This window comes from Apteryx rowi, unplaced genomic scaffold (genome assembly GCF_003343035.1).
Source record: "Apteryx rowi isolate R43461 unplaced genomic scaffold, aptRow1 scaffold_1, whole genome shotgun sequence".
NCBI classification, from domain to species: domain Eukaryota; kingdom Metazoa; phylum Chordata; class Aves; order Apterygiformes; family Apterygidae; genus Apteryx; species Apteryx rowi.
Window position 1 is genome coordinate 9,077,953 of NW_020447196.1, and position 17,116 is coordinate 9,095,068.

General features: G+C 37.9%; 1 protein-coding gene across 5 annotated transcripts in view; it reads left to right on the forward strand.

The window, feature by feature from the left end:
- The window catches only part of WWOX (WW domain containing oxidoreductase), a 525,798-nt gene that overhangs the window by 141,270 nt on the left and 367,412 nt on the right, over window positions 1-17,116 (forward strand). Inside the window, exons 10-11 of one of the 5 annotated variants that reach the window (XM_026060565.1) lie at window positions 6,974-7,048; window positions 8,851-9,104. The exons of 2 other annotated variants lie outside the window; for them this stretch is intronic. In XM_026060565.1, the coding sequence (XP_025916350.1) occupies window positions 6,974-7,048 (75 nt within the window). In that variant the 3' untranslated portion in view covers window positions 8,851-9,104. Of the gene's footprint in view, window positions 1-6,973; window positions 7,049-8,850; window positions 9,105-17,116 lie in introns of those variants that run through there. 2 more of the 5 variants (XM_026060574.1, XM_026060597.1) reach the window with 2 other exon arrangements.

Genomic DNA, 17,116 nt, shown 5'->3' on the forward strand with positions numbered 1-17,116 from the left:
CCTAATCACGTTCAAAGGGCCTCTGTTTTACTTACCACTACACAGTTACCCAGTAAATTGGAGGAGCTTACAATATAATTAAAGGTAAATTGGAGCAAGTGCCCACCGTAAATAACAGCCTGGGAGAGGGCCTCTGCAGGTAGCCATGTAGGCCAGGTATACGCCCAGCTGGCTTGATTCGAGATCTTGGATGGGAGGGGATGTTTTTAAGACATCCCCAAGGCTTGTGAGTTAACTCAAGACCAGTACAACTATGTGGCTTGTTTTGTTTTAAATTAATGCTAGTCATTCAGAACCCATCTGATTTGTTACTAGTTATGTGCAAAATTAAAATTAAATGAATTTATTTAAAGTTCCTAGCTTAAACTGAATATATTATCTAGTGTCACCCCAGGATGATTTTGTCAGGGTACAATGGCATATAAAATTAGAAGCAGTGCTATTATCACACACTCGCGATAGTCTTACATAGAACCAAATATTTTTGTTGGCAGGTAACAGAGCAGAAAGAATATCATGTGTTAGAGTAGCGAGAACTTAACAGATGTTTCAGTGAACTAAATTTTCAAATCCTTTGCATTAAGAAATGGCCAGGGTTTGTAGAAGTTCTGAGACTATTGGGTTACGTTTCCTGTTGCAGTGCAAAGCCAACCATTGTGCTGGAGTTTTAGCAGATGTGTTACCCCCTTTTAATGGTTGGGAATAAAACATTGGTTCTGTAGCTGAGGTATAAATTACAACGAGAAAAGCTCAACCTGTCACACTCTTAAACCCCAGTTAGCCATAGTAAGACCATTCTGCCTTTTGTTTTTCAATGTTTAAGAGGCTGATATTTGAACTGCTTTTCGATCCCCTCCCATAAGATAGTAGCTTTTTAGCATCAGAAGTTGTACTTAAAACATTTACTATTGAGAATTACAAGGAACATTTTTAAGGGCCCCACAAATCTTCTGAATGTCTTAATTTTAGGTAAAACAATGAACTCTTGTGATTCTGCTCTAACCACAGGAGTGAATTTAAATTTCATGTGATGGTTTGCGCTCATGCCTGACACTCGCTCAGAAATACAGGTCTGGCAAGGAGTGGATCTGTACCTTTAGGAGCGACTTGCTTCTACCTAACGATCACCTCTGCCTGCCCTTGATAGAAGCCTGAAAGAGGCCTTAAAGTCTCACCAGCTCTGTTTGCCTGTAGAGAATCTGGAATAACCCTTAGAGTTGGAGATAGCATTCCCTCTTTAAACAAACGGATTTTGCTCTCCAGAGATCTGCGTGGGCTGTGTTGAGTTGATGTTGGCTTCCATAACTGACTTCACAGTTTGGGCCCAACTCTGCCCTCAGCTGGGCACGAGCAACTTCAAGAAGAGTCATGGGCAGTATGGGTATGTGCATATTTCAGACTAAAATTTCGCCTGTGTTTCCTCCTTACAACATTGCTGAAAATGCCCTGGGGTTTCTTGAAAAGCTTCAGGCAGTTCTTCTTGAAAAGGGCCTCCCAGGTTAGATTTGATCAAAATGGCAGTTTCTTTTCTCAAATTGAGGTTTAGGCAGGGAGTGAAAGAGAAAGAGAGAGCGAAAGGAAACTAAATAGCTGCTGAATATTAGCATTTGTTGTAGGGTGTATTATTTCCTTTGGAGAGGATATAGATTGCATATGCAGTTCTCTTGTTTTATGGATTAATGTCTAGAGTGTAAGTGTTAGAGCCATGCTGAGCAATAGCTGTCTTCCATCACATACAGGTTCATGGGTTCTATCTCTAGTAAGGCAGAAGGACAGTTATTTCCTCGAATGCTGACAACGTACACCTCCTTGCAGAACAGACATCCTATCAAATTGACTGAGTCAGATAAGAGGAAAGGAGACACATGCAGATGGTAAAGAAATGGCTCAAAAGTAGTTGTTAATAATTTTGGAAGGACGGTGGCAAAATTCTTCTATGCATTTAGAATTTCTGTATCCTACCTAGTAATAAAATGTACTATAAGCTAGCCTATTCTCAAACTTGCATTTAACTGATATGTATTTTAAGTCCCTGTTTAAATAAGTATGGCATGAAATATGAGGGCAAATTCAATCAGTCCTTCATAACCCTCACCACAGGAAGGGAGAGTCTTCATGGAAACCTCTCCGCGCACCCAGCAGAAGAGCTGAGGGCATCAGTGTGCAGAGCAGCTCCCTGGCGAGGGAGCCCCGGCCCGGGGATTTGCGGTGTCCCACACGCCCCCAGAGCTCTTTGCGGAGCAGCTCCGTTACGTCCCACAGTTGTGGAGGGGAATTAAGAAATTTCTTCCTCCCTCCCTAGATCCTTGCAGAATTTCAGGATGTCCCACCAAGGGTGTAGGCTGCAAGGTAGGGACACATTTGGTCCATAATGTTTTATACTACAAGTAATGACGTTAGAATTGGAAGTTAAACATATTTCCCTATTTTTCAGCCTGAAAAAGCTTTATTGGATTAGAAAGGTATATATACCTTGTGGAACATCTGCATACAGGTTTGTGTTTCCCAGAAATGGTAATCTTTTGCGCAGCCTCGCATCCAGCCCTTTCTGCTACCTTACTGTCTCCTGTTTGAGCGCTGGCAAGGATGGGCCTCATAGTTGATTAGTACCATAGAAGAGAATTATTTCTTTTTGAAACTTGTAGAAAATCAGTTTTACATTCAGTTATTTTCCTTTCTTGTTCAGATTTTTACATCATCTAGAAACAAACCTTCTTATTTAATAATAAGGGGGGGGGAGGATTTATGGGTTTAAGTAGCATTGAAAATGAAATAATGAGTGCTTAACAAAAGATTTTAAAAGTAAATCCTTTTTATTTCTGCACTCTGGTATGATTAATCTGTAATTTCTTTCTTGTTTGAAAGTCCCAGACTTTCTCCTGCCTTTGCTCAACTTTCCTTCTCTGTAGTTTTTTTTTTTACTGTGTTCTTTTGCAGTTTGCCAAAGATTTAGTCTCCATTTTTTCCTTATTCCTTCTTTTTTACTCAGCTTCATGTGCAGATCTGAACTGCAGCTGAGCTGCCGTGGTGTCTCTGCTCTGTTATGCAGCATTGGGCTGCTCAGAATGTAGTTGAGAAACCTTAAGAAAGGAAGTTTCAGTCGTATTTGAGTGTTGAGGTGTTTGGGTACCAGGCAAGATGTTGCAGTCTGGCAAAAGCAGCTGAACACAGGATATTTAGTCTTTCGCTTTTTCTGCACTCACTTTTGTTTCTGTTTTTTTTTATGTCATTAGTGTACTAGCTAAGAGGAATTTGCCTTGTCCTTGCAGTAGAGTTCTTGAGAGGTTTCTCATACTGAAATATCGTCATTTACTTTATTTGCTACAAAAATTGCCTATCTACTGCAGTAACTGAAAACCAGCAAGGTATCAATTTTCCATGGGCAATGACAACTAAAATTTAGAACTGTAACTTGGAAGAGACTGTAATAAAGAGTTTTTATCTACATAGGTAGTGCAATTCAATACTTTCAAAATACTTTAAATTCAGAGGGTTTCCTGATTTATTTTGCATATTTCTGTATGTTTATTCTTTTTTTCAAATATTACAGAGAGGTATGGGAGTAGAATGAAGATTAAAAAGTCTGTAAAAGGAAAGGTTCTCCTTATGGGACTTCGCATTTTCACAGTGCTCTCTGAAACAGTATTTTCGTGTTTTTATACTGTTTGCCAGGGAAGCAAATAGCTAATAATAGCACTAGATAATATTCTGGATTTATATGTACAACCTCTTGGCCTGCCCTTCTCCTCCTGCCTGATTAGAATTACATTCTGGTCTCTCAGAAGTGGATGTATGCTACTTTGCCACAGGATAGCATGTTAAAACTCTGGTTTGGGACTATTTTGCAACATTTTGGGTTTTGTGGAATGTCAAACACAATGTTTTTTCTTTTGTAGCTTATACTGATCTAGTATTTTCTGACAAGAATCACTCAGAAAACAGGAAAGCATTTAGCTTTGCTAAAAATGTTTGGGAAAGACTGTAAGGGAAACAGTGAGAAACATTTCTGAATGTGTTACGTATGAGTTGTATAAATCCCTAAATGTACATGTTCATTTCTTTTAGTATCTTTAGCTAGCAACAGTAACTTTTGCTGGGAATAATCTAGGTTAAAATCTAACAATATCCTATATAAATTGGCAAGTGAACTTAAATGTCTTGAAGACCTTTTTAAAGATTGAAACAGATTGCCTCTGCTTTTTTTTCGTGCATTAATTTGATGCTAATGCAAACATGTGGCTGTTACCTTAGGAAAAAAGCAGCTATTCCTTAAAAATTTTATGATATACCCAGGCCCAGGTCTTTTTAATGTTTTGTCGAACTAGACAAGTAATCCTCACTYTTCAACTGCTATTTGTTGGCCCACCCTTTAACAGCCTTCAGATTGTGCTAGTACGTGTTATATTAATGATTTTTTAGTCCAATAAACAGAAGGATTTTTTTAATAGAAATAATTCTGCACTTCTGCTTAAAAAGGATTTAATCTTTGATCATTTGGTAGCCTAGCTAACAGTGGAAGCTGCTAGCTCAAATGACTTTGTGTTCGCCGCAGACTAACCGCGACGGTGCCTGGTGCCCTCCCTCTGCCTCCGGCGCGTCCCGCCGCTCGCAGGGATTCCTGGTCCTGCGCATCGGGCCGCTCGGCACCACTTGTTACCCTGCGGTCCTCGTTTGGGTGCCCGAGGAAGGTCGCTTAGACAGTTTGTTGTAAATAACAGACTTGGATCCAGACCTCCTTAGTTACAGGCTAGGGCATAAACCACAGGATTATTCATTTTCTTTAATAAGAAGAGAGTAATAAAGATAACATTTTTATGAATGAGATATCTATAATCAAAAGCAGAGTCGATGCATTGCAGTTCATTTATAATGATCCAATGATCTGTTGCTTGCATTCTGAAAAGATTATCATCTCAAATATTCACCGCAATAAAACTTGACTTTTAGCTAGCAGTGAGTTGCTTTTTATAAATCACTTTTTATAAAAGGTGGACTTTAAAAACTGTTTTAAATCAATATGACTTTTAACTTTTTGGACAGACTTATGGCTACTATGCTGTATAGCTAGCAAAAAAATTCAATGCAGCCAAACGTGAAGTATACAAGATGATTCAGTTTAGGCATTTTCACCTACTGAAATTACTAGACTGTAAGTGACAAAAAATGTGAAAAACAAAGCCTATAGGGGTTAAGATGTACAATGGCAGGTTTGAGTTTCAGTTAAAGCTGTTGCCATCTATCATATTGTAGAAGACAGGAGAGCATCTTAATGATGGGGGAGAGGGGGTTATGAACTAAGGGCTGTAATAAGTAGTTGTGCTTCATTAGTGTGCTTTCACTTTCTCAGTTTTCTTCTTTTAAATCAAGGTTCGTATTAAGTTTAGCATCCAACAACTGGATCATTTTTGTCTATGATTTTTTTAATGTAAATCTTCTGTTTATTCCTTAAATGAGGAAGAATATTTCAAGTCCTCGTGTGTCACTAAACTTTGAACTAGGACCTTCTTGTCCACGCTACTTGACTCCTTAGGCATGATGGCTGTTTTTTTTCTTTGTATTGTCTGTCTGCTGTGACGTGCGCGCGCACACACGTACACACACTCCTCTGTGATTCTAAGGCTTCTACATTACTTTTACTAGGTCTTCTAGCCCTTTAGAAAGTAAAGTGCTGATCCACACGTCTCAAATTCATTTTTGGACAAAGTTCATTTTTTTGTCTCTGTATCTTCTGAAAGGAATAATCCTATGCCCAAATTGAAAACAGTAAATGGTAAAAATGATGAAATTGCATAATCAAACATTGTTAGCCTGTATCACTTAGGGAGCATAAATCACAGAGCAATATAAATCTTGTAGATTGCAGAACATGATTTATCTTTCCTTACATTTTTTGGAGCTGCTATTTATGAATGAACAGATGTTCAGGAAACCCCAAGCTTTCATTGGCTGTGTTTACAATACATAAAATACCGAAGACAGTGTAGACCCTATTTTACAGAATGATTATTTAAATACTATTTCTTAATTGGGAGATGCAGTGCTTAGTGACATTAATATTTCCCTAGATCTCGTTGGATATCTGAGATGCTTTGCCATAATGTGGTCTTTTCGTTTCTCTGTCATCTTTGAAGAGGTGCCATACCACTTTAAACAGTTCACCAATCAGTCTCATGTGATGGGTTCTCTTTAATCACTTACATTCAGAGAAAGTCAAATATTCCTTATGAAGCCAAAGTAATCTAGCAGAATGTATAGTGTTTGTGCAGCTGGATATCTTATTTATTTGAAGTTCTCAGGGAAATCTCTTCTGACTTTACAGAAAAGATGGAAGAGTAAACAGTAAGAGTGTCCAAGTAATCTGAGCTAGAAAGTCCCTTCTTTTAGAGCAAAGTCATTAAAAAAGTATATTTGCAAGGTCCAAAGAAAATACAGTATATCAAATGCAGAATACTACATAATGTTTTTTTAGTATTCTCACTTCTTTTACATATATGTATGTGTGTGTATCTATCTATATAAACAAAAAATATACTTGGGTTTTTAATATATTTAATATTCCTGGATAGGTGAGCACAATAGAAGGCTGTTTTCCTGCAAAAGTGATTCATCTGTTTGKTTTTTTGCATTTGACATGTCATTCATCATCATGTTGGCATTCCCCAGGCATGATAACTACATAACTGAATTAACAGTCCTAAAAGCTTTCTTGCGAGAAAGTTATTAAAAATGTGTGTATGCACGCGTATGTGTATGTGCATGTGTATATATATTTATATATATTTATTTGTTTGCATTTCTAGGCTTTTGGGGGGTATCCAGCTGTGATAATGGTAGTGTTCCTAGTTCGTGTTGGTTCTTTCTTCCAGAATTTAGTAAATGTTGATATCTTTTTCTCTCTTGATGAAAATGTGAGGGAGTTTACTGCAGATTGTGTGTGTTATGGATATGAGTGTGATGATGTTCTTTTTTCTAGAGGCAAGACGCAAGCTGCAGGATGTCCCTGGGCCAGCTTGGTGCATTGACTAGATTCCCACATGGAGGGAAGTAGGTGTGTGGTTGATGAGACTGTCTTAGGGAGGGTGTTTAATTTTTCCACTGGATATTCGTTAGTATTTTGTAGTTCAGTAGCTTCCACTATATATCATTCTCTGAAGTTTACTGCCAAAACTAGAGTTGGATCGTGTTAAGATCTGGAGCTTCTTTCTCCTATATTCCTAATGTTTTTACTGGTTTTGTGCCTCCTTTCTAGGAAAGTGTGTATGAGTAAGGGAAGGGAAGAAAGCGGGTGTATTGCTCCAGAACAGTTAATGAAGCCAAAAAATTGTCTTTAATTTTATGTGGGTTTTACAACCAGCATYAGTGTGAGCTGATGTGTGTCCTGCCTCTGCCCTTCTTTTTCTTAACCTACTGCGATAATCCTTAGGTCCTTGCTTTCTCACCTTTCTCTAAAGATGAACGAAGTATGAATGCATGATTATATGTTAAATATCTAGAATGTAATATCTTAAAGTTTTTTTTTATTGTTTATATGATTGAGTTTTTTTTTTTTTTTAAGAATAAAGGAGGAAGATTTGACAAAGAAAGTTGCTCGTATTGAATCCATTTGTCAGTTGAAATATGAAAATATTTTGTTATGCATGTTATATGGCCTGATTTTGTATGATTTACTTATGATAAAGTGGCAGAATGCACTCATTCACTTCAGGGGGAAAAGTGACTATAATACTGAGTTTATCGTGCTCAGTTCAGTGTACAAATGCACAGCAAACGAGTCAGTACTTACTCACTTCACAGTAATCTGTATGAGGATTTGTAATCAGAGAATTTGTAGATTTACTTATCTGTTAAAGTTTCCTTGGAGACTTACAAGACTTGAGTTGTTTGGATTTTTCAGTCACTTTATTTTGTTGTTTCTAGGAAATATTTAGACTGGTAGCATCAATTTGCTTTTGGCAAGCAGGATGACAGTAAATAGAAACATCATAGTCAAATTCCATTCATTATTTTAGTGACACCATGTTTTTGCAGTTATTAAATATCACTATGGATATGGCACCATCTTCTATGCATGCCAAAAAAAATCTATAGAGGGTATATTTGAGGAATTTTATTAATTGCAAAAGCATTACATTGAAATGAGATAAAGATAACACTGTTGGATGATGCATCTTATTTAAAAGTAAAGTCATTTTTGGTAGATAGAATTGTTTATCTTGAAAAACAGGACCTACTTGTCCCGAGTGTGCAGGATTGATTTGATAATGCTGTGGACCTCCATCTCTTATAGCACTTCTGTCTTAAGAGCTGGTATTTCCAAAAAATGGTGTTCTCATAAATGTACTACTTCTGTGGGCTGTACTTTCAACTTTAATTTGTTTAAGATGGATATTGCTGTCAGCCCAGAAGAATTGATAGGGAGGTATAGGAGCTGAACCTTGCTGTGAGCTTTCAGACATACCTGTTCCTGTAGGGTACCTATTGCCTGAAATTCACTGAAACCGTTTGGCTCCGCACCAGTCACGTAATACTGCTTGTATATATTGAAGTATAGCATGAATATCAATTAGTAGTAATATGTGCTTAAATGGGAAATCCCCTATTTACAACAAGAACTTGAGACTTCATTTACGGTCTCTTGGATCTCATCTCAAACGGTCGATTTCAAAGCACCCCTAAACTATAAGGAATCAAATATTGGGCTGTTACTGGAGAGGTGCTTTCCTCTTGCTGTAAAACGTATGTTTGCAGACATAGCTTCAGTGTTATAAATGTGTTTAGACATTCATGTCCAGATATTTTTAATGTTGGATCACGTCATTGCTACTGTGCTTTTTCTTTTGTTTCCCCTAGATGACTGTGCAGATATGAATGGCTGGCTAGACACCTAACTGGTTGTGAAAGTATTTACTCATATGTTGAGCACCAAATTTTGTTTACAAAGAGATCTGAAAATCCTTCTTCTGAACTGGCACGTTGTCTGTTACTGATTTTGGTTTGAATGCTATACATAGCCATAGGAAAATACACTGAAGAATATCAAGTTTACAAACTGAAGCATAAGAATACTTGCAAGTGTTGGGATTAAAGTTTTCACTTGAATTTAACCCTTTGAATCTAGGCTTTTTTTTTTTCCTTAGGGTTACTTTGTCTGTCACTGTAATCTATTAATGAATGTACCTTTTTTTTTTCATTTTGTTGGAAAATTGGAAACACTATTTCTTTACGCTGAACTACATTACTATTAAAATGTTGTCCTGAAATGTCAAACTTACATTATGATGAATACTACTAGTACAAGAAAACTAATTTAGCACTTCAAATAAAACAACTGTCTTGGCAATTTTTTATGATAAAGATTTGGTAACAGCGTCACTTAGAAGCTGCTTGTCTGCTCACGCTGAATAGCGCATCCCAGCCCAAAGAGTGCTGCTGAGCTGCGTTGAATTAAGATGCGAAAGCTGGAGCTGCCCAGGGATGCCAGGCATGCCATGCCGTGCTCCTTGCCCGCACCAGCGAGGCTCCCGTCTGCGGGCCACAGTGTCACACCTGTGCAGCGAAGGAGTTTCCCCACGGAGTTTCCCTAGGAAAAACCTTTGTGTATCGGAGATCACGAGCAGGTGGGCAGGTCTCGGAGCAGCGGGGCACCCAAAAAGTACCTCCACGCTTCCTCTTGTGGCTCCGGGCATGCGTGTGTTAGCATTTGGCTGATAATCTGGTGGCCTGAGTGTAAAAACTTATGATTATTTTCCATATCCTTCCCTGCTGCAAAAGAAAGGCTTTCTGAGAAACACATTTGTTTTGATTTTTGTCAGGATACCATAAGTAAATTGAAAATGAGTTAACTTGCTCTGCTAAGAAGCAAGGTATTACCCAAAGCTCCACGGTCATAGAGCTGGACCGATTCCACTTTCCGTAAAGCGAGCTGAAATATCTCTGCATTTGCACAGAAAGCAATGGCCCTGTGTTCGTGAGAAATGTTTATGGGCCGGGTTCTTCCAGCCCTTTGATGATAAATGTAGGTGAATTTCCAACTTTTAAATGGATTAAAACAAAGTATCAACACAGCTGGCAGTTCCACTTGTGATATAATACTTTTTGTCTCCTTTTGGCTGTTTACGTCTCTAAAGGAAATATTTTATGTAAAGAGTCTTTTTATCAAAACAACATCTGGCCTTATTTTTGGTGGCTAAGTGAAATTGAACATTATTCCATTACATGTATTTTTATTCAAAAGACCTTAATGTGACATCTGAAATGGCCTTTAGCTAAGGCCTGGTTATGCTCTTCAGAACGCAGTCTAGACGGGTGCTTACCTTGGAAAACCAAGCGCGGTGCCTACGTACGCCAGTACAAAACATCCTGGCAGTTTGCTCAGCCTGCAGGAACAGCAATACGTGCTGTGATTAGGTAAACTTGCCTTGAAATGGCAAAGACTTGAAAAATAGACAGTCAGAGTTAGACTGTCAATAGAGCCAGCGTTTATGGTTAGCTGTTAAAAGCTATTTTGAAAAGATCTCTCGTGTTCCCTCCTCTTGATCCTGTTAGGGAGGCCTTGCAGTGCTGCTCTTGCCAGGTTTGCAAAGCTGAGTGGTTACGTTGACCTAATGTCGTCTCCTGCGTGGTACGTGCAGGAACTTCTGCAGCAAGCCCTGCTTGAGCTGCAGAATAGCTGGCAGAGAGGCAATGAACTTTGACTTAAAAATTTAACGTGGGAGAGAATCTGTATCGTGTCCAATAATAAGGGACATGCTATTCCATGTGAATGAGGCTTTCAATAAGGAAAAAAAAATTAAGAGAAAGGTTTCACCATAAGAATTTTAAATATATGTAACTATATATTGGCCAAGATTACATCAATGAGTAAATCGTAGAGTTCTGTGATAAGAGCCAAATTTGAAGACAGTTGACTGTTATTTTTTAAGATGATTGTTTATGGTCAACAGACCAAATACCCAGTCAACACGCTTGTGAATGCACACGCAGAAGGAAGAAAAATCTAGCCTGTGTTTGCTGTATGAAGAGATAAAATGCTCACAGTTTTTGTTTAGATAAAAATTACTTTTCTTTGAGACAAGCAAATGTAATAGGCTTCAGTGTGAAATGTGCAGTTTCTTCCCAAATTTCAGATGATGTCCATTTTTCCTATGTCTGTTTGTTGCTGGAATTTTCTTTTGAAGTAGAAAAAATATATTTTGAAAGTCTTCAAGGAAAAATGTTGTCTTTTCTCATTCCTGTCCTTTTTTCCTTCAACTTGTAAATAGCTAGAGGAATGATTCTCAAATTCTTAGAAATGAAAAATCCTTGGATTACAGGCCAGGTATAGGCATCTTCAGTTTCACAGGTGACTGTTTCCAAAATTTCGAAGTGGGGCCATACATACTTTGGTGCAAACTGTCTTCCAATTTTAATTATAGTGGATCTTAATGGATGCCAGTTAAATAGGTTTACATATGTGCTCACATTTACCACCATAACTGCATATGGAACCTATAGCATGAATTAAACTGACAGGTGTTCACTGTTTCTCAGTTCTTCCTTGTATCCACATGCTTTTGAATTATGAATTATATCAGTCCTTAAATCTTTGTTTGTTTTAGAGAAGGTTCTTTTTTTTTCCCCTCTTGGCACACCATACATGCACTAGCAACTGCTGGCAGTTTCAGCTGCATTTAAGGAAATATTGTTGTAAGGCTTTTATGCGCTGTACTTCAATCAGCTAGTGCCAGCAGTATCCCAATAGAAGGACCCTCAGCAGACCATTTTCAGCATTTTGCTGCAATTAAGATCCTCTGGTTTTAGCCCTCAGGCAATTTAGTACCTTTTTACATATGCACATTATGAACTTTTGACCAGGGCCTGGTAGTCATATATTAGATAGCAGCTTTTGAAAGCAGACTTAACAAGTTCCTCAGAGTATTACAGTCGGAGTCAGTTGTGGAAAAGGTAATTTAACCAACTTGCAGTGAGGCCATTCAGAATCTTACTGATGATCCTAAATATGTCTTTTTTTTTCCTTGTTTCCTCTGGAAGCTGGTAGCAAGAGCTCTCAAAGAATGTGATTGATCTTTTATTCAGTAGCTAACGAGGGCTGTGATTCTATTAGTGCTCTACAAGGCAGGGGAACAGTGATTTAATGAAGTGTCTAGTGAGCTGGTCATAGATTTATCCTGTTGTCTCTAATTTGCAGTGCCGTTGTGAGTGTAAAAGAAACTGCACTCACCCTGCCATTAGGCAGGTATTTCCTTAGTAAATTGTTGTAAGGTCAGGTGTAGTTATCTTAGAAAAGGCAATGCCTTACCTCCTCAATGTCTCACGATGACAGCCGCTGCGCTGAGCACTCACTGAAGCGGAAACGTGAAGATCAGAGGTCCGTCTCCAAGTCCCCCTTAGCTGATGCAGGAGCAGATGAACTGCCAAGCAGGACTAATAGAGTCATAATTGGCGATTAGAACTGGAAAGGTGCAATAACATCTTAATACAAACTGGCGTATATTATAGTTAGTGTCAGTTGTTGTAAAGTTACTTGTTAGCSTGAACTAGTTACATTTCCTTCTTTCATTCTCAAAAAATGAGGCAATGCATCCTAATAGTTGCAGTGCAGAAAAAAATAAGAACATCAAAACTTGTGTTGCTTTAAAGTGACATTAGTGCGTCTTTAGTACATTTACTTGGGCATGTAACCTGTCTGTCTTACAGAAATGATGCTGTAAAATTTGCCATAGAACTATAGATAAAATAATCTCATAAATATGCTTTGGTTTTCACTTAATAGTGGCTTTTATTTCTACCTGCGGAAGGGCACTGACCTTTGGTTCTGTTTGTCTTTGCTAAAATGAGATGTTAATTTTGGTGATCCCTATGGTGCTGCAAATCTGTTTTGCACTATTATATTTTTCAGAAAGCTCTGAGTTCAAGTTAGGCAAAATCAGCTACTTTCAGAAGAAGTTATCTTTGGCTGAATTGCTTGATAATGTGCAAAAGTCAATTATGCAATGCATTGCCAGAAATTTCAGTGTTACCTATTTCAATCAAAAAGCAATATTGCAGAATAAAGAAGATAATCTCTTATATGTGGTTCCTTGCTAGATTAACCTAGAACAGTAGATAAATGAATTGGCTTGAGATTTCTGTGGCATTTCCTGATGGCAGCTGGAGAACATCCATGTGCAAAAGTGGTGAAAGCTGCCAATTAGAAATACGACAATCGGAGGTGAGAATGCTAGGGCACTAGTCCAAGCGTGCTTATACGTGTGCCAGTGATAACCCACAAGCCTGCCTGGGGGCACAGCCTCTCCTTCTAGGTTCTCTGCATAGAGGTAGAGAAAAAGTTTCTGCTGCAAAATGCATCAAATCTGATTTAAGACAAACTGCTAAAAAGGAGCAGAGGAGGTGAATGTCAAGCTAGCATGTGATTGTTGCTGCGTATTGGTGATCCTTGCTGGCCTTTCTGTGCAGCAGATGAAACTTGGGTAGGTCAAGCAGCAAAATCAAGAAGACAGTAGCATGATATCTTGCATCCTGATATTATTACAGCATGTAGATCACCAAATAGCTGTCACCTGCTCAGTTGCATGATTTTGTTTTTGCAAAATAAAAATACTTTCAGTTGGATGAACCCCTGAATCCCTCTGAGCTTGACACCCAGTGGGATGTCACCTGGCCCCTCTGTTAAATATACAGCTGCAATTAGTCTACAAAAAGAGGTACTGGGCTTTTAAATGAATAGCAAGAGGATTTAGAACTGTAAACCAAACTTTCTAATTTACTAATATTGACACTTGTGTCCCTTACAATCTTATTATAATATTATTCTCTACTGCTCTACCATTTCATCAAAAAGTCTACAATGGAACTAAAAATCTAAGCCTTTTAGCCCATAGATCCTTGCACTTGGTAAATGGCTTATTGTAGATTAGATAATGTGGTTCATAGCACATCCAGATCAATAAAAGGCTAGTCTGAATGTAGTAAAGTGCTCTCAGTCTGATTCTTTTTCGTAAGTACATCTGCCATGAGCAAAGTGAAAATTTTAATCTTTTTGCTTAACTTCATGTCAGAAAAAGGCTTTGCTTAAATTTCTGCATGGTCATTTTGATTTCAGGTAAGTTTATTTTCTTTCTGAAAGAAGATCTATCCCATAGAAATCTGTTTTATTTAAATCAAAAAGAAAGAAATTATATGAAAAGTGATAAAATTCTTCTGTAAGTAAAATTCAGAGCCCAATGCTTCAATGCTCCCATTCATATCCCGCTCTAGAAATGAATCACTAAGAACTCATATTTATTGGCTCCTCTGTGGTCTCTGGGAAATAAGACCTTCTCTTACAAAATTCTTGATCACCAAAAATTGGCAACTTGAGCAACAGATGAAGGTGGAAAATACTTTCATTTGGGAGAACAATGAATGAAATGTTTTGGGGACAGCATGAACGTTTAAATACCAACAGTGGTGGTAATCAAGGCTAGTAGAGGGCCTGGATTCACCTATAATCCTACAAGCACTCTGTGTTTAAGTTAAAGGCTGATCTGTGAAATAATAGTAAGCAATACTAGCACTTAATTTGTTATCTGTAGGTTTCCAGGTTAACAGGGCAGAGCAGTGGAAGGGGAAAATTGCTTCTGTGACAGATATGGCTTTCATCTGTCCCTCCTATTTGAAAAGGTATCTTTGCAACCACAAGAGACAAGGATCTGTTCCTTTTCACAGTTTAACTGAAATAGCACATAAAATGCTGTTGTAGAGAAATGCCTGCAGAGCGTGTTGTGTTCGCCTGTACAGCTTCGCTCTGCTCAGTCCAGCTTTCCCCATACTATGGGGAGTGTGTTCTGGTTTTGAAATTCTCTCACACTTGTGAAGAGCAAATTAGCAGGTTGCGCCGGTAATGTGGATCTGAAATGGAGGATCTGGTTCTCCTTTCTGTATTACTCCGTGGATGCCTCTGTGTTCCTGCGGGTACACAGACACCCCAAGGATATGCACGTTGATATGTGCGGATGCGCCCATGTGATATACACAGATACGGAGAGTTTGCATCCCTTCTAGGTGGGATTATGTTGGGTGCCTCGAAGAAGTAGGTGGCACCGTGGGAAATAATGGCTGTCTCGGTCTTTAGACTCTCCATACACTTTTTGGTTCAGAGCAATATTGTATTTTCCTGTTTGCTTCCAGGGCCCCAGCAGCCACAGAAAGGATAAATAGAAGTTAGGAAATGCTAAAATGCCAAGCAGCTGAATTTGGTCGAGATCTTGTCACAATTCACAGATTGCCTAACAGGGGCTTTGAAAGCTATATTCCAAATCTAGTGAAGAGCTTGGGATTTCTTGCAAGCAATAAAGTCAGATTAACTGTAATTGGCTGTAGAGAGACATTCTCAACTTATCATTCCTTGACCATGTTATTGACCAGTATGTGTTCACCCATGTTGTTAATAATTTATCCTTTGAAAAATCTATATGCATTATAGTCTTTGATCTTCTCACAAATTTTAAAGCTGAAGATGCTATTTTCTTTCCTTTTCCATTTTTTTCTTTTTTTCGTTTAAACAAATTTTAAAAGAGAACCGAATGGAAAATCATTTAAAAACTTTTTTCTGTTTATTTTGGTGGGAGAACTTCCAGACGACACCCATCCATGGTAATGAGAACTGTACATTAATACAGTAAAAAAATATATATAAATAAAAAAATCAAGGCAAGCTTACAGTACTCTGTAGATGAGAAATATTTGAAAACAAGACTTAATGCATCTACTAGATTAAAACAGAAATTAAAGACTTTTGAGTAAGAAGAGATCAAAGGCTGTCTTTTCATTGTTCTTTTTATTGTTTATTGACTTCAAAAAGACTTTTTAGTTTAAGCTGACTTTAATGTCTCTTGAATGCTCTTTTGTAAAGTGACTTTGAAAACTCACGGATAATGTCTTCATTAAGTGGGGAAAAATCTTGGTAAAAATACAACTGTAACTTCGCTTTCATTATAATAGAAAGAGATAATGCTTTGCTTAATTAAGGTCTGTTTTCCCTCTGTTCTGAATTTTGCAACAATTTTTTTTGCTTGAAATTAGTGCTGATAAATGCTTGAAGTAGACATTGCTAAACTGAAACTCTTAGTTTTCCCGAGAAGTACCGTAATGTGAGTTCTCTGTCTATATTTGTTAATTAGTTAATCAGAATGTCTTCTTGCGTATACTGGCTATTTTAGGAAACAAAATAAAAATACAAATCCAAAAACATATTCAAATTCTATTAAGCTGTTACTTAATTCTAAAATAAAGCATGGACTTTGTTGTTGTTGGGAATGTAATTTTAGATAGTTCCTGCTCTCCTCCTATTCCCAAATGTCTGTGCTTTTCTCACCAATCCCCCGATGCCTTGATGTCTTTGGATTATGTTAATGCGTATATTAATAATGACAGTGTGCTTACAGCAATAAAGATCATAAATGTACGGAGGTAAATTGATAGATTTGGAAAGCTATGCTGAATAATTAAGGCAAGGTCTTTGGCACAGATTTCTCCGTGGAGTACTGTTTATTTTCCCCGGTATACTGAGATTTAAAAATGCGCTTGGGGAAGAGGACTACCCTGACCTTCTCCTTTCCACTATTCTCTCTTTTGCACATGCTACTGTGAGACATGTTGCATTTAAGTGGAAAGGGAATTTTCTTGGGTTTCATGAAGTGCGTGCCATCTGTTGTAAGAAGCTGCATGGATGGCAAGCTAAGTCATTCCTCGTAACAGAAACATATTCTGTTACACAGATGAGTGATCGGCTGTCTTTTGGTTGAATTCTTGCCACAGTTGGTTGAGCTGCAGCCCTGTTTTTTGGTTGGCTCCTGGTCTTTCTGTAGTTGAGATCCACTGACAGTAATTTTACTCACATAGGGGTTGGGTTGTAGTTTTCATTTACCTTGTTTTGGTGTGGGCAATCATGTTTTGGATTTGGCAGTTAAGTATGCAGTTGTTCCATCTTGTGCAGTATCCTATTAGATATGGATTAGATCCGATTATAATTCTGCAATGCAAACATCCTTATGGCGCAAATGCTTAACTATTTTTACAGGTGTAATCTTTGTGTGTGGTTTAGAGGATTGCTTACCCACTGAAATGGAGGAAATAA